The 27,678-nt window shown below is 43.3% G+C and overlaps 1 protein-coding gene across 7 annotated transcripts in view; it reads right to left on the bottom strand.

Moving 5' to 3' along the window:
* PSEN2 (presenilin 2) overlaps positions 1-26,397 on the bottom strand; it is a 43,055-nt gene extending 16,658 nt beyond the window's left edge. For 2 of the 7 annotated variants that reach the window (XM_069069111.1, XM_069069117.1), the window contains exons 1-3: positions 26,247-26,397; positions 8,839-8,997; positions 499-728 (exon numbers count right to left, since the gene is read on the bottom strand). In XM_069069111.1, coding sequence (XP_068925212.1) covers positions 499-728; positions 8,839-8,976 — 368 coding nt within the window. In that variant the 5' untranslated portion in view covers positions 8,977-8,997; positions 26,247-26,397. Of the gene's footprint in view, positions 1-498; positions 729-8,838; positions 8,998-12,225; positions 12,416-25,812; positions 26,076-26,246 lie in introns of those variants that run through there. The other 5 variants (XM_069069115.1, XM_069069112.1, XM_069069114.1 and 2 more) reach the window with 5 other exon arrangements.
* Positions 26,398-27,678: the final 1,281 nt, after the last annotated feature.

Below are 27,678 nucleotides of genomic sequence, written 5' to 3'. Positions count from 1 at the left end.
CACACACACACACACACACACACACACACACACACACACACACACACACAATTCCCTACCTTTTTACTACCCTTAACACTAACTAGCTATATTAACTCACATTTGGTTAGTCAGTGCCCTTGAATCTTCTCACCCTCCCTAACCACACTGTAAGCTTCCTGAAGGCAGGGGATGTGCCTTTAGATAGGTTGTTTTCTCTTTGCCTTGCAGGCTCTGGTGTAATGTGCTTGCTGTACCCCCCAGGCAGTGAGCAATAAGCAAAGGATCACAGATTTAGAGCTAGGAGGGCCCTCCCTCAGAGGATATCACGTCCAAGTCCTTCATTTTACACTGCCTAGCATCACACAGTCATAGTTAAGTGTGTGAAGCAGGGTGTGAACTCTAAGTGCAGTGCCCCAAATATGCCACCCACCTGCCTCAGTGAGTACCGCACACGCACACATGCACGCACGCACACATTTCGCTAGCCTGGGCACGCCGTATACGGAGCTGACTCACAGCTGTCCATTCTTCTCCGTGTAGAAGCGGACTGACTTAATGGTTGCCACGACAACCACCATGCAGAGAGTGACTGGCACAAACAGCATGATCACGTGCTTCGCCCCGTACTTGAGCGTCAGCTCTTCTTCCTCCTCGTCCTCCTCCAGGCTGCTGCTTCTCGACGAGCCCCTGCTGTCAGGGGTACACTGGTCAGCATCGCCATGGTTACACAGGCTGCCTCGGTGTTTCTGCAGGAGGGTGACAGGCACCATCAATGGCAGCCTTGGATCTCTCCCCCAGCGGGCACTCAAGAGTGGGACCCAAGGAGGATGAGGAGAATCCCTTCTTTTTGTTAAAAACAACAACACACACATTCCCATTCCATGCTCACGACTGTTGGGGAGATGCCGAGAATACAAGGTCCCACTGTGCTCACTGTATGTCAGTTCACCAGCATCACTGACATTCCTGAGGACTGGGGATGGAGAGAAAAGCAAAGAACACAGTCCTTCCTTCAAGGAACACACAGTCTAAGGCTGGAGACAGTATGTAAGTAACAATGACATAACTTCCAATGCATAAATGGCTGTTGAGTAGTTTAAAAGGCTCTTGATTTGGCCGAGTAAAAAACCACCTTAATAGATCTCCTCCAACAAGGTGTCTCCTGTGCTTAAAATCATACACGATTCCTTGAAATATTTATTTTTAAATTTTTATTTATTTGCTTTTTGGAGGGCAATTGGGGTTAAGTGACTTGCCCAAAGTCACATAGCCAGTGTGTCAAATGTCTGAGTCTGGATTTCTCAGGTCCTCCTGACTCCAGGGCCCATGCTCTATTCACTGTACTACCCAGCCTCCCCTCCTTGAAATATCTAACAAAGGTAACTTTGTTTGATGACTCTTTGATTGTTAATGACAAGAAGGGCATAAAGCATGGAGACCTATGCTGGCCAAACATGCAGGCCTCTGTCATGGAGGTTGTCCAGCACAGAGTCCAGATGGAATAAGGAGTCCTCAGAGATGGTGAGGTTTTCAGATGTAATCTACTCTTGACTCCTCAGAGACATTTTTTTTAAACTTAATTTTTGGTTCTTGGTCATGTTTCACCAAAGTTCTAGTTAACTAAGGTGTTAATGTGGTACAAGTTAATGTGGTGAACCTTCAACCTGTTCAAATATCACAGAATGCTGGAGCTGGCAGGGAGATCACCCAGTTCTTAACTTGGGGTCTGTGAGCAGAAAGAACAAAAGGATGGGTACTTCAAAGCAAGGAAGGTCAATATGCTTGTGGGCAGATTCCCCAAGGGAAACTGAGCTTTCAGTGGGGATACTGGGCTCCCTCCTGCCCTTTTCTCCCAGCTCTAGCACCCCTCCCTCCCCAACTTTACAACAGAATCTTCCTTCGAGAGATCAGGCTAAATTTATCAGTGGCCTGCAGCTCCCAAGGGAAGGAAACTGTGTCTCCTTGATAGACACATTTAGTAACCTTACTCATGGAACTGCAGATGATGTGGTTCCCTCTAGAAAATGGACAACATTAAGCCGACATCAGTGGAAAAGTTCATATTGTTATATGGATGCCAACCCAAACTCCAATGTTGTAATGGAAGGAAGGAAGCAAGCAAGCACCTATTATACACTTACTAATACCATGTGCTTTAGCACATGTTGTTGTCTCCTTTGATTCTAACAACCCTGGGAGGCAGGTGTGATGAGGATCCTCATTTTACAGATGAAGAAAGTGAGGAAGACAGGCCTTAAGTGACTTGCCCAGGGTCACAAAACTCGTAAGTGTCTGGGGCTGGATTTGAACTCAAGTCTTCCTGACCTTAGGCTTAATGCTCTATCCACTGTGCTACCTAATTGCCTCAGAATCGTAGTCTCCCAGCCTCACAGCAGGGACCATCTATGCCACGCCTTCTTAATCTTTCTGTGTCAGGGACTCCTTGGACAGAATGGTGAACTATGGACCCTTTTCAAAATAATGTTTTTAAATACATAAAATAAAATATATAGGATTACAAAGGAAAACAACTAAACCTAAGTAAAAATATAATTTTTCTTTCCTGCAAGTTCATGGATCCCCTGAAATTCACCCATGGACACCCTAGGAGTCTGAGGATCCCAGGTTAAGAAGCCCTGATCTAATCCAATCCTTATCTGAACAAAAATGTCCTTTAAAATATCCCCAACAAATCACCCTCCAGAGGTCACTTGAAAACCTCTAGTGATGGGAATTCATGATCACTTTCTGAGATGTGTGACTATGGAGAAGCTGTTCTTCCTGTGGAGTCTCTCCAGCTTTCCTCCCGCACCCTAGCTCTGCCCCCTCAGCCTCCTCGTGGTGCCCTCGCTGCACGTGCACAGGAGCCGCGGCTGGGCAGGGAAGGCAGAGGACGCTGCAGGCTGAATGGACAGCGTCTGCCTACGCTGAGGGGATGACTCACTTTATGTGACTCTGGACAAGTCCCTCTGCCTCCTCTGTGCCTCAGCCTCCTGATCTTTACTAAGACTGGAACAGACAACATTCTGTTGGGGGAAGGCTGAAGCAAGGAACAGTTATTGCATGTTTCCCTCCCCCTTTTAAAAGTGAGAAATCATAAACTATACATTTTTTATTTTTTGCTTTTTAGAGGGCGGATGGCAGGGCAATTGGAGTTAAGTGACTTGCCCAAGGTCACACGGCTAGTTTTGTGTTAAGTGTCTGAGGGTGGATTTGAACTCAGGTCCTCCTGACTCCAGGGCCAGTGCTCTATTCACTGCACCACCTAGCTGCTCCAGACTACACATTTTATAGTAGCAGTAGTTCATATTTATTATAGAGCTTTAGAGTCAGCAAAGCACTTTCCACATTCTCCCTCATTTGGTTCTCACAAAAGCCCCTGAAGGGAGGTACTACTGTTGTTGTGGTCCAGTCCTACTGTGACCTCCTCTGGGGCTTTCTTGGCAAAGACACTGGAGTGGTTTTACCATTTCCTTCTCCAGCTCATTTTACAGATGATGAAACTGAGGCAAACAGGGTGAAGTGACTTTCCCAGAGTCACACAGCTAAAAAGTGTCTGAGGCTGGATTTGAACTCAGGTCTTCCTGACTCTAGGCCTGGCACTCTAGCCACTTGGCCACCTTAGCTGCCCCTGAGGTGCTATTATTATCCTCATTTTACACATGAGGAAGTTGAAACTGAGAGAAGGTAAATGATTTGCCCAGGATCATATAGTTTGTATCATGTAGCTGCCGAAGTGTTCCCCATTAGAATGTGAGCTCCTTTAGGACTGGGACCATGTAATTACCTCTCTTTGTATCTCCTCAGGGCTTAGAATAGTCCCTGGCTAAAGAATTCTTTTAAAACAAAAAACTAGTAATTGCTGCAAGATCAATACGAAGAGTTGTATAACAAAACACTTTATTATTGCAGTCTGGTTTCCTATGGGTCTCTGTCAGGAAGAATTTGAATTCAGGGTTAATCCAGACTCCATGTTCACTGCTCTATACGATCAATCAATCAACAATGTTTAACAAGTCCCTGCCGTGGACCAGGCATGATGCTGTGTGCTTGAGAGCCAAAGGCAAAAGTGAAACTATGGCACAGGGGAAAAAAGCCTGGCTCTAAGATCAAAAGAGCTGGGTTCAAGTCCCACATCTGATGCTTCCTACCTACATGCCTCCCCAGTAACTAGGTCAATTCTCTAGGTCTCCATTCCCTTATCTATAAAGTGAGGGGCCTAGACCAGATGGCCTTGTGGCCCTAGGTCTATGTCCTCAAGAAGCTTATATTTTATGAGGAATAAACAACATATATAAACACATAAGTAAAGACAAAATAAATACCAAGTGTAAGCTGTCTCAGTGAATGGAATAATGATGAGAAAAGTAAAAAAAAAAATTTAAAAAAATATATACACTTACATATATCTATGATTTATGAAAAGTGTGAATTACTGGCTTTAAAACAGATAAAACATGTGCTATATGATTTTGTTTTCTTCAGACATGGTACATTTTATACAAATTGGCATTCCTATGTAAAATTAGGCCAACTAATGGGAAAAGGAATTTAATTTAGCCAGTCAGTAACAGATCTACATTGTACAAAAGCTTATTGTACACATGAAAGTGTATTAACATTTAACAATTAGTTCCTGGACCTAGAAACTAACTGTTATTTTAAAAGAATTCTTCTATCCTTTAGCCAGGGACAGTGTTAAGCCCTAGGGTATTAAAAAAGGCTGGCCTAGCCATAAAAGAACTCCCTTTCTAAGGGGAGAGACAGCACCCAAACAACTATGTGCAAATGAGATCAATATAATGTAAATGGCAGATGATTTCAGAGGGACAGAAGACTGGGGAGGAGGGAGCAAGGAAGGACCAGGACCAGGACAGGCCTCCAGCAGAAGGTGGGATTTGGGCTCAGTCTTTAAGGAAGTCAAGAAAGACAAGAGTAGGAGGTAAGGAGGGAGGGCCTTCCAAGCAAGGGGAGGTTGGGGGGGGGGGGGCATGGACAACAGCCAGTGAAAAGGCACAGATAGACAGACAGAGTGCTATATGTTAGGAACAGCAAGGGCAGTATTGTGGGACTGGATCATAGATGTAGGCAAATCAAATGTAAGAAGACTGGAAAGTAGGAAAGGGGATGTTCTAATTGATCCTGGAGGTAAGTGGGGTAGAGCTGTGCTTTAATTCTGACAGCTGAATGAAGGACAGACTGGAGCTAAGAAAGACTCTGAAGGAGGAAGCCCAAGCAGAAAGTGACCACAATAGTGCAGGTGGTGAAAGCCCTGCCCAGGGTATTGGGATGGAAGGGAGGTTGGAAACAATAAAACTTGGCACCACACTGGCTTTGCAGAGTAAGTGAGAGTGAGGAGCCTAGAAAGACACCAAGGTTTGGAGGCTGGGCCACTGAGGACAGTGGTGCCCTTGGGAAAGTGGAAAGAAGGGAGAGTTTTGGGGAAAGAGAATGAGTTCCCATTTTGGCAAGGTGGAGTTTGAGATGCCCACAGGACACCCAGTTTGAGGTGTCCAGGAGGTAATATGAGACTGGAGGTCAGGAGGGAGGTTAGGGCTAGGTAAACAGATCTGAGAATCATCTTCAAAGAAACGATAACTGAACCCATGGCTGCTGATGAGCTCACAGAGAGACTGCAGAGGGAAAAGAAAAAGGGTCTGGGATAGACCCTCAGGAATCATCCCTAATTGGTAGGCATGATCCTAAGATCCAATGCCTACTGGACAGGTCAAACCGGAAGCCCCAGAGACATCTCAGACCATGTGGCACGGTGGGCAGAGTGCTGTACTTGAGTGTCAGAATCTTGCCTCAATTACTAGTCACATGACCTAGGCAAGTCTCTTAACTGCTCTGTTCCTCAGTTTCCTCATCTGTAAAATAAAGGGACTGGCCTCTAAAATGTCTTCCAGCTCTACAGCATAAGCCTATGTTCCCATCATCTTTCCTCTCAAACCCACTCATCTACTAAACTTTCCTATTTCCATCCTCTGGGTTCCCAAATTTACCCTCAGGGTTCTCTTCAATTACTCATTCTCTCTCATCCTACACATCTCATCAGTTGCCAAACCAGGCTTTTTCTGTCACTACAATACATATTGTATTTCTCTCTTCACACGGCCACCACCTTCAGTTACTTTCACTGACTTCCATGTAGGTTCGTTACAAGAGCCACCTGATTTATCTCCCTGCTTCAAGATTCTCCCCGCTCCAACACATGCATTGCACAGTTGCCAAACTGATATTTCTAAAGGACGGGTCTGACCAAGTCTTTCCCTCATCAGTAAAATCCCAGGGTTCCTTATCACTCCTCAGCTCAAACATAAACACTGGGCAAGTCATTTAGCCTCCGGTTGCCTCAGTTTCCTCAACTGTAACACGGGGGTATAACAGCACCCACCTTCCAGGGCTTTTGTAAGGGCTAAATGAGACAATATCTGTAAAGTACTTAATACAGTTTCTGGAACAAAGTAGGGCATAATTAATGAAGATACATATAATGTAAATGGAAGGTAATCTCAGATGGAGAAAGGGATATGTAGTCATAGTACCTGTGTTTCCCCAATAATAAGAAACTGTCTTCTTAATTTTTTTTGAAAGAAAAACACCAGAGGGCTTATTTTCAGGGGAGGGCTTATGTTGTCCTGCCTCAGCTCTCCTCCGCGGCACTGCTCTCAATGGCGCCAGCAAGCAAATCACTGGGGAAGAACAGGATGACTGATGTGCTCACTACTGCAGCTCTGATTGGATGCAGCTCGGAGCGCGGCGTGCGTTTCACTGGGGGGGGCGGGGGACGGTACATACAGAGGGTACCGTAATGTAGCGTGTAGCGCAGGGGATCACCTTCACTACAGTAGCAATCTCAATAGGGCTTATTTTCAGGGGAGGGCTTATTTTAGAGGAATCTTACACAGTAAGGGGAGGGCTTATTTTCGGGATAGGTCTTATTATAGGGGAAACACGGTAGTAAGTTCCCTTCCCCATCTTCCCCTTTAAAATCTTTCACAACCTGGCCCCAAGCTATCTTTCCAGCCTTATATATCACTTCCCTTCCTGACTTTATGACCCAATTAAAAATCCATATTGCTGTTCCTCACATATCATAGTCCATCTTTGGTTCCCCTTGTATATCTACACTGGCTGGTCATTCCAAACCCTGCTTCACAGAAACCCCCTTTTCCTTAAAGACTTTCTTCGTGAAGCCTTGCCTGATCCCCCCAACTGCTAGAGTCCTCCCTCCTGAACAAACTCTATTCATTTTGTGTATATACACACTGTCTACTCCTTTATAGAAAACCTAAGTTTCCTTAGAGTAGAGATCATTCCACTTTTTGACTGTTGAAAAATGCACCATTTTGGCTTATTATAGTAGGATCTTGGAAATGCTTGTGCCTCTGCCGTAACTATGCTTCATGGGCAAGCCCAGGACAAAAAAGGTGGGAGACTGTAAATAGGCTGCTAGGAAAGGACCAAGTGGGGATCCTGATGGATGCAAGAATTTCCATTTTTCAGGTGCAGTAATATAAACATGTTAGCAGTCTACTTAATTATATTAATAGCCTGAAACCAGAGCCAAGTAAAAGAGAGGGAGAAAACCTTTTGCAGCACAAGTATCACTTTCCAGACCACATTCCAACATAAATATTTAGAGGAAGAAGAGGAGGAAAGAGGCAAAGGGTTGATGAACAGGAACAGAAACAATCTAAAATCCACAGGCATTTAAAAAAATAAAGGTTAAAGAAACTGGGATAATTTAACCTGGCAAGAGAAGGCCGAAGGGTGACTTGAGTCATCATATAAAGTTCAATGCAGTTTTCTATGTCCACTGAGAGCAAATGGAAAAGTAAAGCAGAGGGGCAGGAGAGGCCAGACAATTTTTAAAAATTCAGTGATATTTAACAAGCATTTGTTAGGCACCTACAACAATAAGCTAGGCTGTAGGGTTAAGAATGCTGGGGAAACAACCAGTAGACAGGTAAGTAAATATATCAGTAATTTGCTGGGCAGGTAAAGGTATAGTATCAGAGAAAGGCCCCACTAGGAGGCGGCACTAAAGGAAAGTAGGGATTCTGAGAGGCAGAGGGGATGGAGAGCATTTTTGGTCAGAAGGTATTAGTATAAACTTGGGGTTGGGGGGTAGGGAGTAGAATAACAACAGCAACAATTATAATAACTAACATTTAAATAACATCAGCTATGTTCCAGGCACAGTGCTAAGAGCTTTACAATTATTCTCTCACTTGATCCTCACAACAACCCTGGAAGTAAGTGGTATTCTTATCCCCATTTTTACAGCTGAGGAAACTGAGGCAGACAGAGGTTGAGTGACTTGCCCAGGGTTACACACAGTCAGTAAGAGTCTAAGGTTGGATTTGAACTCAGGTCTTCCTAACTCCAAATCTAATATACAATCTGTTGCCTCACTGTAAAACATTATGTGAATATTTATTAATGGTCTTATTTGTTCTAATTTGCATGTTAGCCAACAAAAAGTTTAATCCCAGGCTGTTTTCCTCTTAGCATCTATTAGCTTCTGGGCTGTTCCCTTCCAATACCCATCAATGTTTTCTCTGGGAATCAAACCATTTCAATATTATTCTGAACAACAGATAATCGAGAAGGCAAATGGGTAAGATAGAAAAACAATATCACACTTGTACTAGGTACACTTGAAATGGCTTAAGGTTCTGGTTTATCCATAGTTTAATTGCTTTACCACCAGTCTGGATCATGTAGAGGAGACAGTACATTTCTGGTTTGATTTTTTAAAGGACAACTATCCCAGAAAAGCTGTTCAAAACCTACAACCAGCCAGGTCACCTGCATAGCTGTTCCCCTTTGTCCTAGATGTGGGCCTACCTCTTGGATCTCCTTGTCCCTTTCTTCTGTACAAATCCCTTCATGATAGGACCGAGCTGGGGGGCTCTCTGTTGACATCAGGGATGTCCTCTCATTGCAGACCTCTTCTTCACTGTCTGAATTCATGAATGTAATCATGGTTCACTCCTTGGGAAGAGTCTGAAAGGGAAGGCACAAAAAAATCCATAGAGGCCACTGGGAATTGCAAGAGACTACAAGATTACTTACAGAGGGGAACAGACAGGTCCGAAATGGGCTGTAAAGATGATAACAACCTCATATATAATAGAACAATCACATTTTAAATATCTATAACAGAAATGTCAAGTCAAAAGACTCACCTAAAGGTCTGGGAAAGGATGTTACCTATTGTTCTGATGGTGCACTAGAATCATCTATCTTAGTGTACCTAGGACCCAAGCACAGAGCCCCAGAGAAGGGATATCATAGCACACCAGCTGTATTCTAGGATGATGAAGTAAAATAAATTATCTCAGAGAAGCAAAAGACACTCTAACGTCCACCTTAATGAAAAGAGGAGTTGTTAGATAACACTAAGGCGCACCCTTAACTGCTGACATCTGAATGGGGACATGGAATGCCCTCTTTTCTCAGACCTACAACAGGGCCCTCAAGTAATTCTCAAAGAAAGGCATTCTCTTTCTGCAAACCAGCCTGCATGTCATCAATCTAAGCGACTGGCTTTACAACCCAAGTCCTCTGACTCCAAACTCAGCATCCTTTCCATAGTACCTCACTTTCATTCTCTCTTTTCATCCCAGGGAAGGGAACAAGCATTTATTAAGTACCTACTATGGGCCGGATACTGTGCTAAGAGTTTTATAAATATTATCTCACTTGATCAGCAAGCCCAAGATAGCTGATGGCTTATAGGGTGATGGTTTCTTATACTAGGAAGTTTTACACAATAAATTGGTTATCCTTTGGTTTCTGGCACAAGTTAATCATTAAATTATTATTTTTCCCTAGTGTCTAATAAAAAGCATCATTCTTCCTATTCCTCCTATACCCCAGATCCTCAAGGGATGGGTGACAACTGGCTCCATTCTGAAACAAAAGTCCCTCTTTTTATGACAGCAATCCTTCCAATAATGCTCTATGGCTATGAAATCCATGGAAATCCACAGTGTCTTAGAATTAAACTTAGGAGTCACCTTCAAGTAGGGGCTTTTTTTTTTCAGTAACAAGACAAAGCATGTGGGGGTAGATGGGCCACCAAAAATGGGTGAAGGAGTCCGTAGATTAAAAAATAATAAAAATAAATTGGGGACTACTGACCTATATAGGAATAAGCAACCTTCCACATGAATGCTGCTTCTTGCAAGAGCCAATACAATACTCTTCCTCTTTCCATCACACTCTGAAACAGCATGTGTGAAAGGAGAGGTGGAAAAACATTAAACAAAGACTTGATTAAAGATAAAATGGGAAGGGAAATGAGAGAACTAACTACCAAAACAGGATGAACAAGAGAACAGAGCAGGTAGAAATGAGCATCTTTTTGTCTGAATGTCCCCAGCTAGACCCCAGCATCTTCAGCAGCAGCCTTCCCTGACCCCCCCCCAACTGTTCATGACCTCCCCTCCAAACTATCTTGTCTACGTTTGTATTTATTCCCTTGAAATTGAAGCTGTAGATGTTTTTATGTACATGTCTTGTCTTCTCTCTTAGGATGCAAGCTCCTTTGTGAACTGGGACTGTTTCATTCTTGGTACTCATATCCTCAACATCCAACACATCGGTGAGGCTTAATAAATACTTGTTGACTGACTGATAGTCAGCAATGTCCAGCAAAACAAATTCTGGTTTGATGCCTTTGTGCTGTGGAGATTAGCTCTCAGACCACAACAGCAGACTTACTGAATGGCTTCCAAATGGGGGATGTGCTCATGTGAGTTCTTGAAATGGTATGTTTTCTGTTTTTCTCTGTATGCAGGAATAGGTCTCCTGATGTGCATCTATGTGCAAGACATCATCTACGTGCAAGATATTGTGCTATGTACTAGATGTCATAATTTCTCAACCTGCAGGAGACTGGGAGTGACAGGAAGGACACTGGATTTGAAGGCAGAAGCCCCACTACAGACTGTATTACAAGTCAAATATACCTCTCAGTCCTCAGGGGATTAGAATAGATGACATCTAAAAGTTCTTCCTGGGTCTAAATCCTATGAGTCAAAGCATAGGGAAACCTCAAAATATAATGTTGATGTGATCTTCTTTTCTCCCTTACCCTACTTCAATTCAACATAAAACATAACATATTTTTCTCACTCACCCAAACACAAATAAAATGTGTACTCCAATCCTTCCCCAAAATTATATACATACATGTATTCAAATTATATACATACATATGTACAACACACATGTGTATATGTATATATATATATAAGTACAGTTAAGTAAAGAAATATAAATTATATCACACACACACACACACACACACATACAACCTGCGCTTCTGATGTGTTTCATGTCATAGTGTAAAGAAAAATGGATTTGGAATTAGAGAGGTCCTTGATTCAACTGTGACCCTGCTACGTACTTTATTATATGTCCGTGGGGGAATCATTTAAATGTCTCTGAGTCTCAGAAATTACACAGGATAATCTCTCTAAGGTCCTTTCCAGATTTAAATTCTTTTTTGTTGTTGCTTTTTTGGAGGGGGGAGGGAAGAGCAATTGGGGTTAAGTGACTTGCCCAAGGTCACACAGCTTCCAGTTTTAAATTCTAAGAGACTATCATAAACATGGGATTTTTCTGGTACCCTCTCACCTGTGATTATTACAATGTAAAAGCATGAAAAGCATTAGAGTTGTACATAAGCAGAAAATACTCCTGAATTACAGACATTCACAGTCAACTGTCTGGGAACAACTCCTGGCTCTCCCATGGGCATATCAAATTCAACAAGGTCCAACCAGTACTCATATTTCTCCTTAAACTTGTCCCTCCTCCACACTTCTCTACTTGTGTTGAGGCTACCACTATCCTTCTGGTCACCTGTGTGTGATTTGTTTCTGGTTCCCGTTCCCACCCTCCCCATCTACCCAATCAGTTGCCATGTTTGGGGGAGTCTAACTCCATAACAGGTGTCTGTCCCCTTTTCTCCTCTCCTACTGCCACCTGAATTCAAGCCCCACCTCCGCACCTCTCTCCCAGACTACTCTTACAACCTAACTGAACTCCCTCTCATTCTCTCTCTCATATCCATCTTCCACATAGCTGCTAAAATGATCTTCCTGAAGCATGGGTCTGACCACATTGCATCATGTCTCAAAAACATTTCACACTACCCTACTGCCACCAGAATAAGTGCCAACTCAGCCTAGTAGTTAAGGCCCTTTATAAATTGGCTCTTACCTTCCATCAAAAGATATCTTGCTGAGCCAACACCAGGTCTCCTCTGGAGGGAAAAGTGTGAAAGGTTCACTGGCAATCTCTAGGCCATGGGGAAAGGTGGCAGAATGACCTCTCATTAGTTGGGTTAGCCAGGGAGAATAGCCAGCACGTAGCAGGTTCCTCAGGGAGGAGGAAGGGAAGCCTCTAATCCCTGTGGGGTAGCAGCAAACAATCTCATTAGGTCCAAGCCCGGGGGAGAGGTCCTTGCCTAGTCTACCTAGCAAACTATTCTGAAGGATGGAAGAGAGGAAAATCACAGGATTAAGAGCTGGAAATCTTGACAAGGGCAAGAACAAGTCTTTGTATCCCTAGCACCCAGCACAGTGCCTGGCACAGAGTAGGCACTGATGAATACTTTGTGGATTGACTGATTAGTGATCAACTAAACAGCATCATTTTATAGATTAAGACACTGAGGCCCAGAAAGAGATTATTTCCTTGAGAGTGGCAGAGATGAGACTAAATTGGGGATGGAGTGGGTCCAATGCTCTTCTCACTGCCCAAGTACTTTGCTTTCCAAGGTATAGCTAAGTTTTCCACAGTGCCCAGAAGTCCTTGGAGAAAAAGTCACTCAGACAGTGTACAATTTGTAAACAACTCTGCCAAGCAACACCACAAGATGCTTGTCTACTCCAAGCTTTGCTGATGCACAGAAGTAATCCAGGGGGAAGGTGGGGGGAATTCTGTGGCTCCCAAACAGGTAGGGATAAGGCTGTGCAACTGACACACCTGGTAGAGGTAAAGAGATATCTAAATGAGGAAATGAAGATTCTAACCAGCTCCTCCCTTCCATGATCCTTCTGCAAAGCCCATTTATTTGACTTACAGATGGCAGCAGGCTCCAGTTACCTGACACTTATCTCAAAGCTAAGGCAGGGCCAGGTGGTGGAGGGCTGAGGGGAGGGGGGAAAGAAAACAAACAAATCAAGTCTGACCAGGGCACTCAGGGCTACATCGGGAAAGCCTCCTTCCCACAGTAACCTAAACCACTCAGCAGAACAAGAACATTTTTGCTGAAACCTGCTCTGGTCCTGGAACCTTTTAAAGTAAATATCGATAGAAAACACCCCAGTACTGGGTCTCATTATTCAGGTGTATCTGGCTGAAAAAGCTGAATGAGCAAATCTGGCAGAATTGTTCCTTCTGACTTGCAGAATTTTAGCAAACCTGCTTAGGCCTGCAGTTCCCTGCGGTTATAATGAAACCCAGTGACCCACTTTCCTCTTAATTCCTGTTTTATTTAGATCCAAAATGAGCTTCATGGAGGAATGCAAAGGAGGTCTGCCCTTAAATTTGAAGGCCAAACGACAGTGGGACTGGCAACATGTCAAACACCCTATGGAGAAAAGCAGTGCCTCGTGGGAGATGTGAATTACTGCTCTAAAAGCAAATTTGGAACACTGGATATTAAGTACTTATGCCGTCTCACTTGAGTCTGCAGCATGGGGAATAGGTTCAGGGTCCCTGTTTATTTAAGAAAGCAAACAAAAACAGCCTGGCTTAAGTTGACAGGGGGTGGAGGAGTACAAAAGGTTCAAAAGCTGTCACAGAGCAGCCACGAAGTTATCATTACATGAGAAAAGATTACTGCTTTGCCTTTATGAGTATTTCCTTTGACCAAAGGCTGAGTACTGCTCTTAGAAATCACGGAACATCATCCCCTTCCATAACCCTCCTCACCCCAGGACCACAGCCTGTCCTTGGCAACGTCTTCAATCGTCTTGGCTGCTATCTATCAAGTCACACTTGATTGAGTGCTCATGGAACCAGCCTGGACAACTGCTTTTCCCACAATATGGCTGCTGAAAGTGAGATGGTTCTGGCCAAGGGTGGTGGTGGGCCCTGGAGTTCAGAGTTAGGCCCACAGCAGAGCAGCTCTGCCAGCCCATGTAATGAAACACTCCTATGGCAGTCATCGGCCCTGGTCCGTCCCCAGAGTGGCCAACTAGGTTAGGAGATCAGGAAGGCCTTAATTGTTAGACAAGGTAGGAGCAGGCTGAGTTATCTCACAGGGAAATCATGAGGGATCTACTGGCCTACTATAGCAATCAACTGCCCCTTAGGTCCTTAAGTAGTCTTCATTATAGCATCTTTTCTGGCCTTCAATTTTCTTGTCTTATCTAGGAAAGTGATACTTAAAAAATAAAAGATAAAAGCATTTCCCGCCCCACCCCTCCCATATTTTACTGTATTTCCTAGTGCTATGGAGTAGGGCGGGGGAGGAATTTTTTTCCCCAAGTAGTTATGAAGAATTCAATCCTATGAACATCCCTTAAATGCCAGAGACACAAAAAAGAAAAAATAACTTTGACTCTGCTCTTAAGTAGCTACCATATTCTAAATTACATAAGAAGAGAGACCAGAGCATTGGCTCTGAAGTCAGAAGACCTGGGTTCAAATCCCACCTCTGACACTGACTACTTTTGACCATGGGCAAGTCAGATCACCTTTCTTGGCTTGGTTTGCCCACTTGTAAAATGAGGAGTTTTCCATCTCTGCATCTATGGCCCTATGATCTTTGTATTAGTCCCACTGACTAGCACAAATGCTCTGCAAAGAGCAGGCCTTTAATAAAGGTTTGTTGTTTTTTCCATTCTGATGGGAGGGTGGAGGGAAGGAGCCCTGGGTATGACATGTATACACATTTAAGGACATGAAAAACACCAGAAGCCAACAATCCAAAGTCCATCTGTCCATCCCCCACCCCACCCCTCAAAGAGACATTGGGGAAAAATTATGAATTTCTTTTTTTTTCTGACTGGAGACATTTGCAATAGAGAGGGAAGTAATGAGGAGTGGACACACATTAGCAAGTAGAAGAAACATGCTGGGGCCGCTGGAGAATTGCTCTCGCCGACAAAAGTGAGGGATCTCTGATTTACAAAATAATAAAAATAGCTGACACTGAAATAGCGATTTAAAGTTTTCAAGATATATTATATACTTTCTCTCACTTGATCCTCTCAATAACCCTGTGAGGAAAGTACTGTAATTTTTATCCCCATTTTACAGAGGAGGAAACTAAAACTCTGAAAGTCCTCTGAAAGGCTGTTAAGTGATTTCCTCAGGGTCACTTATCTAGTAAAATGTCTAAGGCAGGCTGTGAACCAAGGTCTTCCTCTCTCCAAGTCCAGGGCTTTATCCAACATACCAACATGAGTCTTGTACAATTAATGGCATCAACCACTGTCTTGTCTCCACCTCCACCCCCACCCCCACCCTTCCACCCCTCCAGAAAGAGGTCATCCTCCTCAGTTCCTTGTGAGCTCAGCCGGCTGACAGAACCACAAAGAATCCCTGAGATCAGCTAGTCCAACCCCTTTGCTTTATACATGATGAAATTGTGGCCCAGAGAGGCTCTTGACTTCTCTGAAGTCACTGAGATACAAAGTGGCCCACTACAAATACAGCAGTTTTCCCACTATAACATACCACCCCTTTACCTGGTCCATGGCTTGATAAGGAATGAGTGAGGCTGGAAGGCCAAGGGTTTCCTCAATCTACAATCTCCTCTCCCACCCACCCCAAGTCCTAGTACACTTCATGACCCATCTCCTCTTCATCGCAGCACTTCTATAAGGACTGACTGCATTCACATCCCCCTAGAATGCTGAGCCCCCATGGGGGGGAAGGGTGGGGACAGCTTTCTTAAAGGATCCTGGAATGAAAGAACATATGTCTATGGAATAGATGCTCCTGTATCTCAATGACAGCACAGCGGTGAGAATGGGAAGGGAATGAGCAAGGGAACATCCAGGTGGCTGCTTTCACCACAATCACATTAAGCAAAGCTGCTTCTTCTGGCTGTGTTATCTTTAATATTCAAAGCAGTATTTCCCTGTTGGGAAGTCAGACTATTTTTAATCTCACTTAATGTAAAAGACCCATTGAGGAAGACAAGGCTCCCAGAAAGTCTTCAGAGTGCCTGGTTTGTTTATCCAAGCCCTTGTCTGTCACTGAAGGTCACACAGTCTCCTTAAGGACAGAGAACAGTCCTGTGATTTCACTGGTGGAGAAAATGCACAGATTAGGAAACTCCCTTTACCAATGCAGATCAGTACCTTCTCTGCAATTTGTAGTCTCAGAAGGGTTTCCTGGAGCACTGGAGAAAGGGTTGAGTGACTTGCCCAGGGTCACACAACTAATCTGGGTCAGAGGCAGGCCTTGAACCCAAGCCTTCCCTCTCCCAGGGTAGCTTTCTAATCACTAGGCTATGGTGCCTCTCACTCAGTGAGCTCCCTGCTCCTTTGATGCTCCTGGGCAACAGAGCCCAGATGCTTTTACACTGACCCACATTTCTAGTAAATGCCAGTGAATATATAGGCCTGCCTTGGACATGTAAGATAAAATATGTAAGTGCTGGCCTACTCCAACAGCTTCTGCATCCCTGGGAGGACTGGAAAGAGGGGAGCTCTTCTCTAAGATGTTTTCATGGGATCTAGAGCCTGGAAGGAGCTGGAAGCAGCCTTGGAAGTCACTGAATCCAACACTGCTCATTTTGCAGATAAGGAAACTGAGGACCTTACCGCTCAAGGCAACTCATCAAGGCCATAAAGGCAGTAAAAGTGGAAAAGTCAGCATCTGAACCCAGGGCCTCTAACTCTAGATCCAACAGCCTTCCACTGCATCCATGCTGCCTCCCCATCTCTTCATCTTTCATCTGTTTGTGGCCCTCCTCCTAGTTGCAGTCTTTTTAAAGGCAGATTTTACCAGGGCCTGGAGTCTGTAAAACAAAGGGATTGTCTCAGAAAAAATAAGGGATCAAAGGACTGGAAGCTGGAAAGGGTACACAGTCAGAGAGAGATTTTGGTCCTGAACGCTTCATTTTACAAATGAGGTAGCTACTGCTACTGGTGTCAGGTGCAGCAGACAGAGTGCTGGACCTAGACTAAGAGGACCTAAGTTCATACTAGCCTCAGACACTAGCTGTGTAACACTGGACAAGTCACTGAATTGTGGTCTGCCTCAGATTCCTTATCGGCAAAATGGAGATAACAGTAGCTACTTCCCAGGCTGTTGAGAGGATAGATGAGATACCTGTAAAGAGTTTCACAAACTGCAAGTGTTGTATAAATGCTAACTATTAGGAATACATGAGGCCCATGAGTGATGTGACTTGTTTAAGGTACTACAGCTAATGACAAAACTAGAATCTGAACCCAGGTATCCTGAATTCCAAGCCTATGTTATTTCCTATACCATCACTGCCTAAATAATTGCTAAATTCCCTTTCAGCTTTAACAATCTATAAATCCATTACATTTTCCCAAAAAGGATATTGCGTCATCTGTATAATGAAGGACCTGATTTAGATGATCCCCAAGGTCCCTTCAGGCTCTGACATTCTGTGGTTCTCAGATTTTAAGTTCTTCCTTTTCATTGATTTTGAATGGCTGTTTGTTCCTGATGCTGCCATGGATTCTGCTTTACCAGTAATAGTTCACTGGATCCCAGTGGTCTGACCTTAACACTTAGCAGAAAATTCTTGATGCCTAGACCCCAGTTGGCAAATCTAGTGGGGTTAGGGGAAGTTACTCAAGAGCCTGCGAAAACATATTCTGGGCAGCATCCTAAAGGGAGTTGTACCAGTAAGTGCTTCCCTCAGCAGGCATCTAGACCATCCCAGTTGCAGAGAATACTCTTCCCCCAGGCTATGACATTCCTCTGAACAGCAAGGGAATCTTGCAGAAGCAGCTGATGTTCCACAAGCCCCAGAAGGAACTAACATTTATAACCTGGAAATCCTAGTTCCATTTCTGACTCTAATTCTGCCGCATCTCCATTTCTAATTCTATTTCTGTCTCTGTTGCTAACCCTAATTTCATTCAATCTCAATTCAAAAAGCATTAAAAAATTTTTTTGCATCTTATTTTTTTAATACAATTAATTTATTTTTAGTTTTCAACATTCACTTCAATAAGATTTTGGGTTTTTAATTTTCTCTCCCTCCTTCTCCTCCCCTTTCCCCAAGAAGGTGTGCAATCTGATATAGGTTTTACTTATACATTCATATTAAATATATTTTCACATTAGTCATGATGTAAAGAAGAATTAAAACTAATGGGAGGAACCATAAGAAAGAAGAAACAAAACAACAAAAGAAAAAGAGAGCAAATAGTATGATTCCATCTACATTCAGACTCCAAAGTTCTTTCTCTGGATATGGATAGCATTTGCTATCGTGAGTCTTTTGAAGCTGTCTTAGGTCTTTGCATTACTGAGAAGAGCTAAGCCTATCAAAGTCAGTCATCACACAATGTGACTGTAACTGTGTACAATGTCCTCCCGGTTCTGCTCTCCTCACTCACATCAGTTCACATAGGTCTTTCCAGGTTTTTCTGAAATACACTTACTCATCATTTCTTATAGCGCAATAATATTCCATTACAATCATATACCACAACTTGTTCAGCCATTCCTCAATTGATGGACATCCCCTCAATTTCCAATTCTATGTCACCACAAAAAGAGCTGCTATAAATATTTTTGTCCATGTGGGTCCTTTCCCCATTTTTATGATCTCTTCGGGATACAGACTTAGGAGTGGTATGGCTGGGTCAAAGGTCAATAAGCATTTATTAAACTCCTACCATGTGCCAGGCAGAGTGCTGAGCTACTAGAGATACCAAGGAAATAAACAAAGAGGACTCCTGGGGACGGAGTCAAAATGGCAGGTTAGAAACAGAACTTCCCAGGGCTCTGGCTCTCACCTCCTCCAATTCATGTAAAAGGTGACTCTGAAGAAACTTTGGAGCTACAGAACCCAAAAAATGACACAGAAAAGCTAACCTCCCACTGAGGACAGCCTGGCAGGCCAGTAGCAAACAGCCAACACAGCGACCCCGGCCGTATGGAGCCAGAGATTTTAGCCCCAGGGCAGGCCTGACCAGCCACAGGCTGGAGGGACTTCAGATCACTAGCAGCTGTGGCAGTTTACAGAATTATCAACACACAGATGCTAAGGACAAAGTGAGAGGTCAGTGCAGTGTGGACTTTGGGATCCAGTAGGTGGGAGTGCGGTTGGCCTCTGCCCCCAGGGCAAGAAGCTGCTGAGGAGCCATGGCCATGCAGCCACCACCACGTGGCAGCTTCGGCTCCTGGTCTGCAGTTTGTAGGGGGACCAAGCGACCAGTCTGAGGGGTAATTGCTCTTGCTTTAACCTGCTTGGATCTGGATTGCAGTCTGGAGTACAGGTCCTGAGGTGTGAGACCAGCTTGCCAGAGTGTGTAGAGGCTTTAGAGAGGGCACCCAACTAATACCTTTGGCAGCTGAGAAAACCCCAGCATTTGGTACGAAGCTCCTCTGTCTAGTAGCAGAGTCCTACTGTGGAAAAAAAAAAGTCAAGTAACTGAGTGGCAACATGAGAAAAGTAGGGAAGCCAAGTAAAGAGCAACCCAACTTTACACTCCTTTTTGGGGACAAAAAGGATCAAAGCATGGAACAAGAGGAAGACAACGAAGTCAGAACTCCTGCACAAAAGCTTCCAAGAAAAATACGAGATGGTTACAGGTCATAGAGGACCTTAATAAGGATTTTAAAAATCAAATCAGAGAAGTGGAGGAAAAATTGGGAAGAGAAATGAGAACGATGCAAGAAAATTATGAAATGAGAGTCAACAACCTGACTGAAGAAAACACCTTAAAAAACAGACTAACTCAAATGGCAAAACAGGCTCAAAAAGCCAATGAGGAGAAGAATGCCTTAAAAAGCTGAATTTGTCAGATGGAAAAAGAATCTCAAAAGCTCACTGAAGAGAATCATTCCTTCAGAATTAGACTGGAGCAAACGGAAGCTAGTGACTTTATCAGAAATCAAGATACTATTAAACAGATCCAAACAAATGAAAAAAAAGAAGGCAATGTGAAATATCTCACTGGGAAAATCACCGACCTGGAAAATAGATCTAGGGGAGATAATTTAAAAATTATTGGACTACCTGAAAGCCATGGTCAAAAAAAGAACCTAGAAATCATCCTTCAAGAAATTCTCAAGGAAAATTGCCCTGATGTTTTTGAACCAGAGGGCAAAACAGAGGTTGAAAGAATCCACCTATAACCTCCTGAAAAAAATCTCAAAAAGAAAACTCCCAGGAATATTATAGACAGGTTCCGGAGTTCCCAGATCAAGGAGAAAATATTAAAAGCAGCCAGGAAGAAACAATTTCAATATTGTGGAAACACAATCAGAACAACACAGAATCTGGCAGCTTCTACACTGAGGGATCGAAGGCTTGGGATATGATGTTCCACAGGTCAAACGAGCTGGGATTAAAACCAAGAATCACCTACCCAGCAAAAATGAGTATCATGTTCCAGGGGAAAATATAGTCATTCCATGGAATAGAGGACTTTCAAGCACTCTTGATGAAAAAACCAGAGTTGAATAGAAAATCTGACATTCAGATACAAGAAGCAAGAGAAGCATGAGAAGGTAAACAGGGAAAAGAAGTCATAAGGAACTTATCAAAGTTGAACTATTTACATCCCTACATGGAAAAACAATAATTGTAACTTATGAAACTTTTCTAAGTATGAGAATAGCTGAAGAGAATAGAAATGTGTATGTGTATAGATATACACACACACACATATATATATACATATACACACACACACACATACATATATATGTCTATATAGGAGGGTATATGGGCATATGAATACATATGTGAGTGTGTATATATATATGTGTGTGTGTGTATGTACAGGTATACATAGAGGGCACAGGACCAATTTAATAGGAAGTGATGATACTTAAAAGGTGATATTAAGAGGTGAGAGAGGAATATAATGAGAGGAGATGGGGAGAGACAGAATGGGGTAAACTATTCATATAGAAGAGGCAAGGGAAAATGGTTACAATGGAGGGGAAGAATAGGAAGGCAAAAGGGAATGGGTCAACCTTATTCTCACTGAATTTGGCTTAGGGAGGGAATGACATACACACTATATAGGGTATCTCACCCTACAGGAGAATAGGGGGAAGGGGATCAGAGCGGGGATGATGGAAGGGAGGGCAGGCTGGGGGGAGGGAACTTGGAAGCACCCACTTTTGTCTATCTTTTTTTTATATATATTTTTTCATTTTTCAAATGCTTTATTGACTTCTGATTTACATCATTCATTTCCTCCAGATTTTAGTTACAAATATTCTCCCCGTTTTTCCCCTACCCACCACCCTAGAATAGCAGTCCCACAGGATATCCCCTCCTCCAATCTGTTCTCTCCCATATTTTCTTCTATACCCCTTTCGCCTTTTCCAGTGGATCTCTATGCCCCAGTGCCTGTATATCTTATTTCCCAATTACATGTCAAATAGTATTAATAATAGTATATATTTATAAATATATATATAAATATTTGATTTTTAAAACTTTGAATTCCAGATTCATTTGCTTCCTCCCTTGTCACCAACCCTTACTGGGAAGATAAGCAGTTCAGTATAGGTTTTACCTGTGTGGCTAATGCAAAACAGTAACATAGTAGATATATTGTAAAAGACTGACTATATTTCTCTCCCTCCTATCCCACCTCCCACTGGTTCTATTCTCTACTTTGATCCCATCCCTTTCCAAAAGTGGGGAAGCACCCACTTTTGAAAAGGGACAGGTCTTTTGCAATATATCCACTATGGAAATATTTTGCATAGCTACACATGTACAACCTATACTGAATTGCTTATCTTCCCATTAAGGATGGGTGACAAGGGAAGAAGGAAATGAATCTGTAATTCAAAATTTTAAAATCAAATGTTTAAAAAAATACATATGTATACTATTAATATTATTTTACATGTAACTGGGAAATAAGACATACAGGCACTGGGGTATAGAGAACCACTGTGCCCTACTGGAAAGTCAGAGGGAGTATGGGAGAAGATGTGGGAGAGAGCAGATTGGAGGAGGGGATATTTTGGGGTGGTAGGTAGGGGAAAAATGAGGAAAAAATTTGTAACTCAAAATCTTGCAGAAATGAATGATGTAAACTAGAAGTTAATAAAACATTTGATAAAAAACAAACAAAAAACAGAGACGACTCCTGATCACTATTTGATTTCATACAGAAAGTTTAATAGGAGGACCAGGCACATCAATTGACATATAAAATATTCTTGGCCTTTCAAGATATTTTAAAATTCCAGTCCTTCTAGATTTTTAACCTAAATAAGCTTTTTTTCAACAGAAAGTCATTTTGGCTGCTAAATTGAATCCATGTAAAGAATCATAGGCTTTGGAGTTTGGGGAGCCCTTAAAGATCATCTAGTTCAGAGATATTAAACACTTGCAGCACAGGGCCCCTCAACACTCCCTGAAGGAACCAGATGAAAATGTTTATCAAAACATTTGTGGAAATATTTATCAAAATAAATAAAAATACAGTAAGAAATAGATGTTATATTTTAAAACTATGTCAATATGTGGTTGGCAGGGATTCTTATGTATGGATTAGTGGCCCATTTCTGTTTGAGGCCACTCCATCATTCAGGAAGAATATTTATTAAGCATCTACTATGTGCCAGGCTCTGTGCCACATGCTGGCGATATAAAGACATAAACAAATCATTCTTGGTCCTTGGTATGCTTACATTCTACTGGGGGAAACAATGTATGAATTTACAAAGTACAAATACAAAGTAACTGAGAGAAGAAGGAAAAGACCAATTCTCTCATTTTGTAGATGAAGGGTCCGAGGAGGGTTGGGAAGCCACTTGCCAAAGCTCATAAAACTAGTTAATAGAAAAGCCAGGATTGGAACTGAAGACCCCGACTCCTAAGACTGTGTGCTTTTCCATTCACTAGGCCACACTGGCACTCTAGTTTCTAAAAAAAAAAAAATTATTTTAAAAATTCTTTGTGGGATAGACTGAGCTAGACTCTTTTGAGATCACAATGGCAGTACTATCTGGTGAAAGAGAGAGTGGAGTAGAAAGAATGCAAAAGACCTCAGTTCCAGACCCAGCTTGGTCCTCTACTATCTTTGCGATCTTGGACGAATACACTTAACAAATTTGAAAGCCAGTGTTTCTTATCTGTAAAATGGGATAATGATTGACCTGGTCTTAGCTCTTAGGGTTGTTGCTTTAAATAAGCTAATGTGAAAACTCTAAAAAATGAAACAAGTGATATACAATGCAACATATTATTATTAAGAAGCAGTCAAGGTGGGACGAGTTTGGGAGCCTCCAGTCTGAAGGAAACTAAGCAGGAGGGGGTATTGGGCAGGAATATGGAATAAAAGAGCTGAAAGGGGGGTGATAATCAGCCCTGCGCCCTCAGGAAATGATAAATGGCAACCTCTGGGTGTTTTTCCAAAAACACAGGAACAGAGGGCTAACCTTTCGCAAGCAAAACATGCAAATTGCCATCTCCAGGGAAATTAGTATTTCCAGTCCAAATGGCAAAAACTTTCCTGAAGAATACCAACTTGCTAACATGCCCATAGCACCACCTCAACTAAACAGTCATAATAGCCCTTACATCTAATTATGGATATTCAACTCCTTGAAGACTGTTCAGCAAGACAACCTGGCAGAAGATAAAACTTGGGGTTGGGAGTAGGGATACCTAGGTTCCTTGGGCTGTTCATGCAACACAGAATTAGCAGTGTTTCACCACTTGGTCCTTAGAAAGTCTGCCTCAAGGGGAGCAGAAATATTGTGTTCACATGATTACAAATCACTGACTCATGACATGCATTTCAAAGAAAGGGAACTTGGGTCTCATGTCAATGACATAATTTGTGCAGTGATTTTAAATCCTCCTTGAAATATCAGGCAGATGGAGACTGCCTGGGTACTCAAGTCCCTAGAGAAAGGACAGGTTATGTGCACAGAGGACACTTCAAGGAGAGACAATAAAGTGAACCACTTGGGTTTCCTTGTTCTGAATAAAGTCTGCTCTGCAGGCTGACTAGGCACAAAGATTGAGGTTGCTCAGGGTCTTCATCTAGAAAGTAGGGATCACTGAATGGCAGAAAAGTGTCAATGAGTTTCCATGGAAAAATGGTAAACATTAGCAAGGAATTGTTTAGAGGGGTCCCAGAGGATCAACACTCCCTATTATGCTGAACCAGATCAAAATGTAATTGGGAAATATTTAACAAAATAAACAAAAAAGACAATAAAACACAGATAACATTACATTTTAAAACTAAGTCAATATGCAGCCTTAGAGATCTTTATGTATTGTTCAGCGGTCCCCTTCCTATTTGAGTCTGACATCAGTGGATGTCAGGAGAGGGTCCCTGGAGTCAAGAAAGCCTTCGTTTAAATCTTACCTCTGACAAAAACTAGTTGTGAGACTTTGGACAAGTACCTTAATCTCTCAGTGCCCCCCAAGCAATCCTCTAAGACAATCAGTGGCAGGGATGGGGAAGAAAGAAGAGATGGAATCTGCCATGTGCATCAATGGAAGGAGTTTCTGCACCAGGAGTTTCTCAAAGCCCATGTCTGAACATTATGTGTGTTTGAATTTGTGGGTGTAGTGGTTTAATAGGATGACAGATTCATAGATAGAGAAGAGTATGACATTATCTAGTTCAATGTCCTCATTTTGCAGATGAGAAACTGAGAACCTTTTAGTTAAGTCTTGAGTTTCATAGCATCAAACATCTAGAGTCCATCTAGTCTAATCTTGTTTTGCGGATGAGGAAACTGAGGCTAAGGGAAGTCAAGTGACTTGCCCAAAGTCACACAGGTATTCAAAGGTACAATTTGAACTCAGATCTTTGAACTCCAGAGCTGTCCATCCACAGGACACAGGCCCTCCGGTGCCAAACCTAGCACTCCTTCCACTCTGCCTTCTTCAGAACAAATTCTAGGGGCAACATTCTACCTAGCTCAAATGCTCAGGCTTACACAAATGGAGAATAAATCCCATCACTGCAGAAATCAAATCTACTTCCCTTTTCTCCACCACAATTTCTGGTATAATTCTAGTTACACAAAATGTACCCCACAACACTATCAGCTTGCATACAAACATAAACCATTAGACATTTTGCTACAACTAATATACTTGAGGGCTATATGGACTATATGTATTTTAAAATAATAGATATCTTAAAACATGTATTTTTAAAGGAGTTATAGAAAATAATGCAGAGTGAGAAAAGGAAAACCAGGCACAGTGTTCTAAAAGACCTGCTCTGCAGCCTAGCACACACATATCTATTGTATACGCACTCATAAGGTTCTTAAGAGTTAGACTATTAATGATGCATAAGATTACTTTTCATTGCAAAGCTGAAAATAAGCCCTTCTGTGCTACCTTTGCACATGAACTCCCCAGGCACGACCCAGAGAGGCAGCAGGCCCAACTTGGCTACTGCTAAAGGCCAATGAGTGAAAATGGGAAAACATAAGGCGTGATTGAACAAACCCAACCGGTTCTCTTTACCAAGAGGAAGTGGAAACCCTTCACCAAGTCTTATGACAGTCTTATGCACGGTCCCTTTAAACGCACACTACGGCCCAACACAGAGGAGTGCACATGAGGCAGGTGGACTTTGGGGACGCAGAGACCTGCGGCCAGCTGTGCTCCACTCATACCTGGGCTACGGGTGGGAGGTGGGCCTGGGCAGCCCTCCCCCGCAGCGCAAGGGTCCGGCGTTCACAGTCAGATTGCTTGGCACGCTCCCTGGTAGCAGAGGCTCCCAGGCCCTGCGTGAGGATGCAGTGCTAGGCACCCAGCGCTGCCCTATCCCTCTCCCTCAGCCCGGGGTGCTGCAGGGAAAGGGAAGCGAGACAGAACAGCAGCCGGGAGGCGCGCGCAGCCAGCTGAGCACCCGGGCCCCATAACGAGCACGCGCGTGCGCGCACGCGCCGGACCCCGGGCCGCAGGCCGAGCACGCGCGTGCGCGCACGAGCCGGATCCCGGGGTGCCCGCTCCTCCTGAGGGAGGAGGGTGCGGGGGGGTGGGGTAGGGCGTGGATTTTCTCGGAGACAGGGCACGGCAGTCGCCCACTCTCCCAGCCCCCACTCACCTGCTCCCAGAGAAGCGCCCAGGCGGTGTTTACCTAACTCTCCCGGTAACCGAGCCAGCCCCAGCCCAGGGCCGAGGCACCACCCCCGGCCCGGCCCACCCCTCCCGGCACAGGGAACCCAACTGCGCAGCTCCCATTGGCTGGTCCCGAGGGCCCCGCCCAGAGGCTGGGGGGCGTGGTCATACTTGATCACAGGCCAATTGCAGCCGGAGGCGGGGCGAAGCGGAGCCAGTGGGCTCGAGGATGCCGGCTTCCTCCGTGCAGTGGGTTACTGCGGGAGCCTCCGAAGCTCCCGTGTAGGGGCAGCACCAACCTGGGCAACAAGTGTCTGAGGTTTCTCAGCCGGTGCCATTGCCAGGCCCTAGCTGGCCCGAATCCCAGGTCAAGCAGGCACTCAGCAAAGAGCCTAGCACGTGGTAGGCATTTAATGAAGGATGATGGGCTACTGGGTGGCACAGTGGGTAGCATGCCAGGCCCGGAGTCAGGAGGACTCGTCTTCATGAATTCACACCCATCCTCAGTCACTTACAAGCTGTGAGAGTCTAGACAAGTCAGATTTCCTTCCCTGTTGTTAGCTCCTTCTGAGATTACTTCCATCCACTCTGTCTTGTGGTACTTAGTTACTTCTATTAGAATGTAAGCTTCTGGAGAGCAGGATTTGTTGTTATTTTTGCTATCCTCTGTATTCCCAGGGCTAAACATAGTATTTGGCACAGAGCAAACACTTAATAAATGCTTGTTGACTGACTAAATGACTGTTTCCTCCCTCTCCTTTCCCTTAATGAGACTATTAGATTTTTTAATTTTGCTGCCAATGTCGGCACCTCTGTGTGATTCAGTAGAAAGAACGTGAACTGAGAACTCAGGAAAGATGGGTTCACTTCCCAGCTTTTCTGCTAACTAACTTTGCAACTCTGGGCAGATAACTTAATTTCTGTAAGCGTCAACTTCTCCACGTGTATAAACAAGGAGACTAGATTGGATATTCTCCTTTCCAGTCTTAACTGCCTATGATACAATAACAATAACTCAAATTTGTATATTAGTTTAAAATTTGTATATTTGTATTTAAAATTTGTGTATTAGTTTAAAACCAGTTCTCTTGAGACTTTACCAGACTATATATGTTAGAGAAATCATTCCCTTATCTTCTGCTTGGTCTTTATAGAGCTCAGTCTCTGATTGCAAAAGTCAATGCAAAAAAAAAAAAAAGCAAAAAAAAAAGTCTGTCTACTTCATGGAGGAGGAATTCATCTGGGATATGTGAATTGTATGTGAAGTAAATCAAGTCAACAAATTTATCCTGTTTGCTATTAAGTGCTTATTATGTGTTTGCACTATAAGGATTGGGGATATCAAAAACGAGGAAAATGAAAGACAGTATTAGTTTTATAATAAACTAGTGAGATTGACTGTTGAGACTTCCTCTGAC

The sequence above is a fragment of the Petaurus breviceps genome, unplaced genomic scaffold (genome assembly GCF_028583685.1).
Source record: "Petaurus breviceps papuanus isolate PSGF00001 unplaced genomic scaffold, PetGlider_PUasm1.0 90778, whole genome shotgun sequence".
NCBI lineage: Eukaryota > Metazoa > Chordata > Mammalia > Diprotodontia > Petauridae > Petaurus > Petaurus breviceps.
Note: the sequence above shows the minus strand (reverse complement) of the source record. Positions and strands in the feature narration are given on the sequence as shown.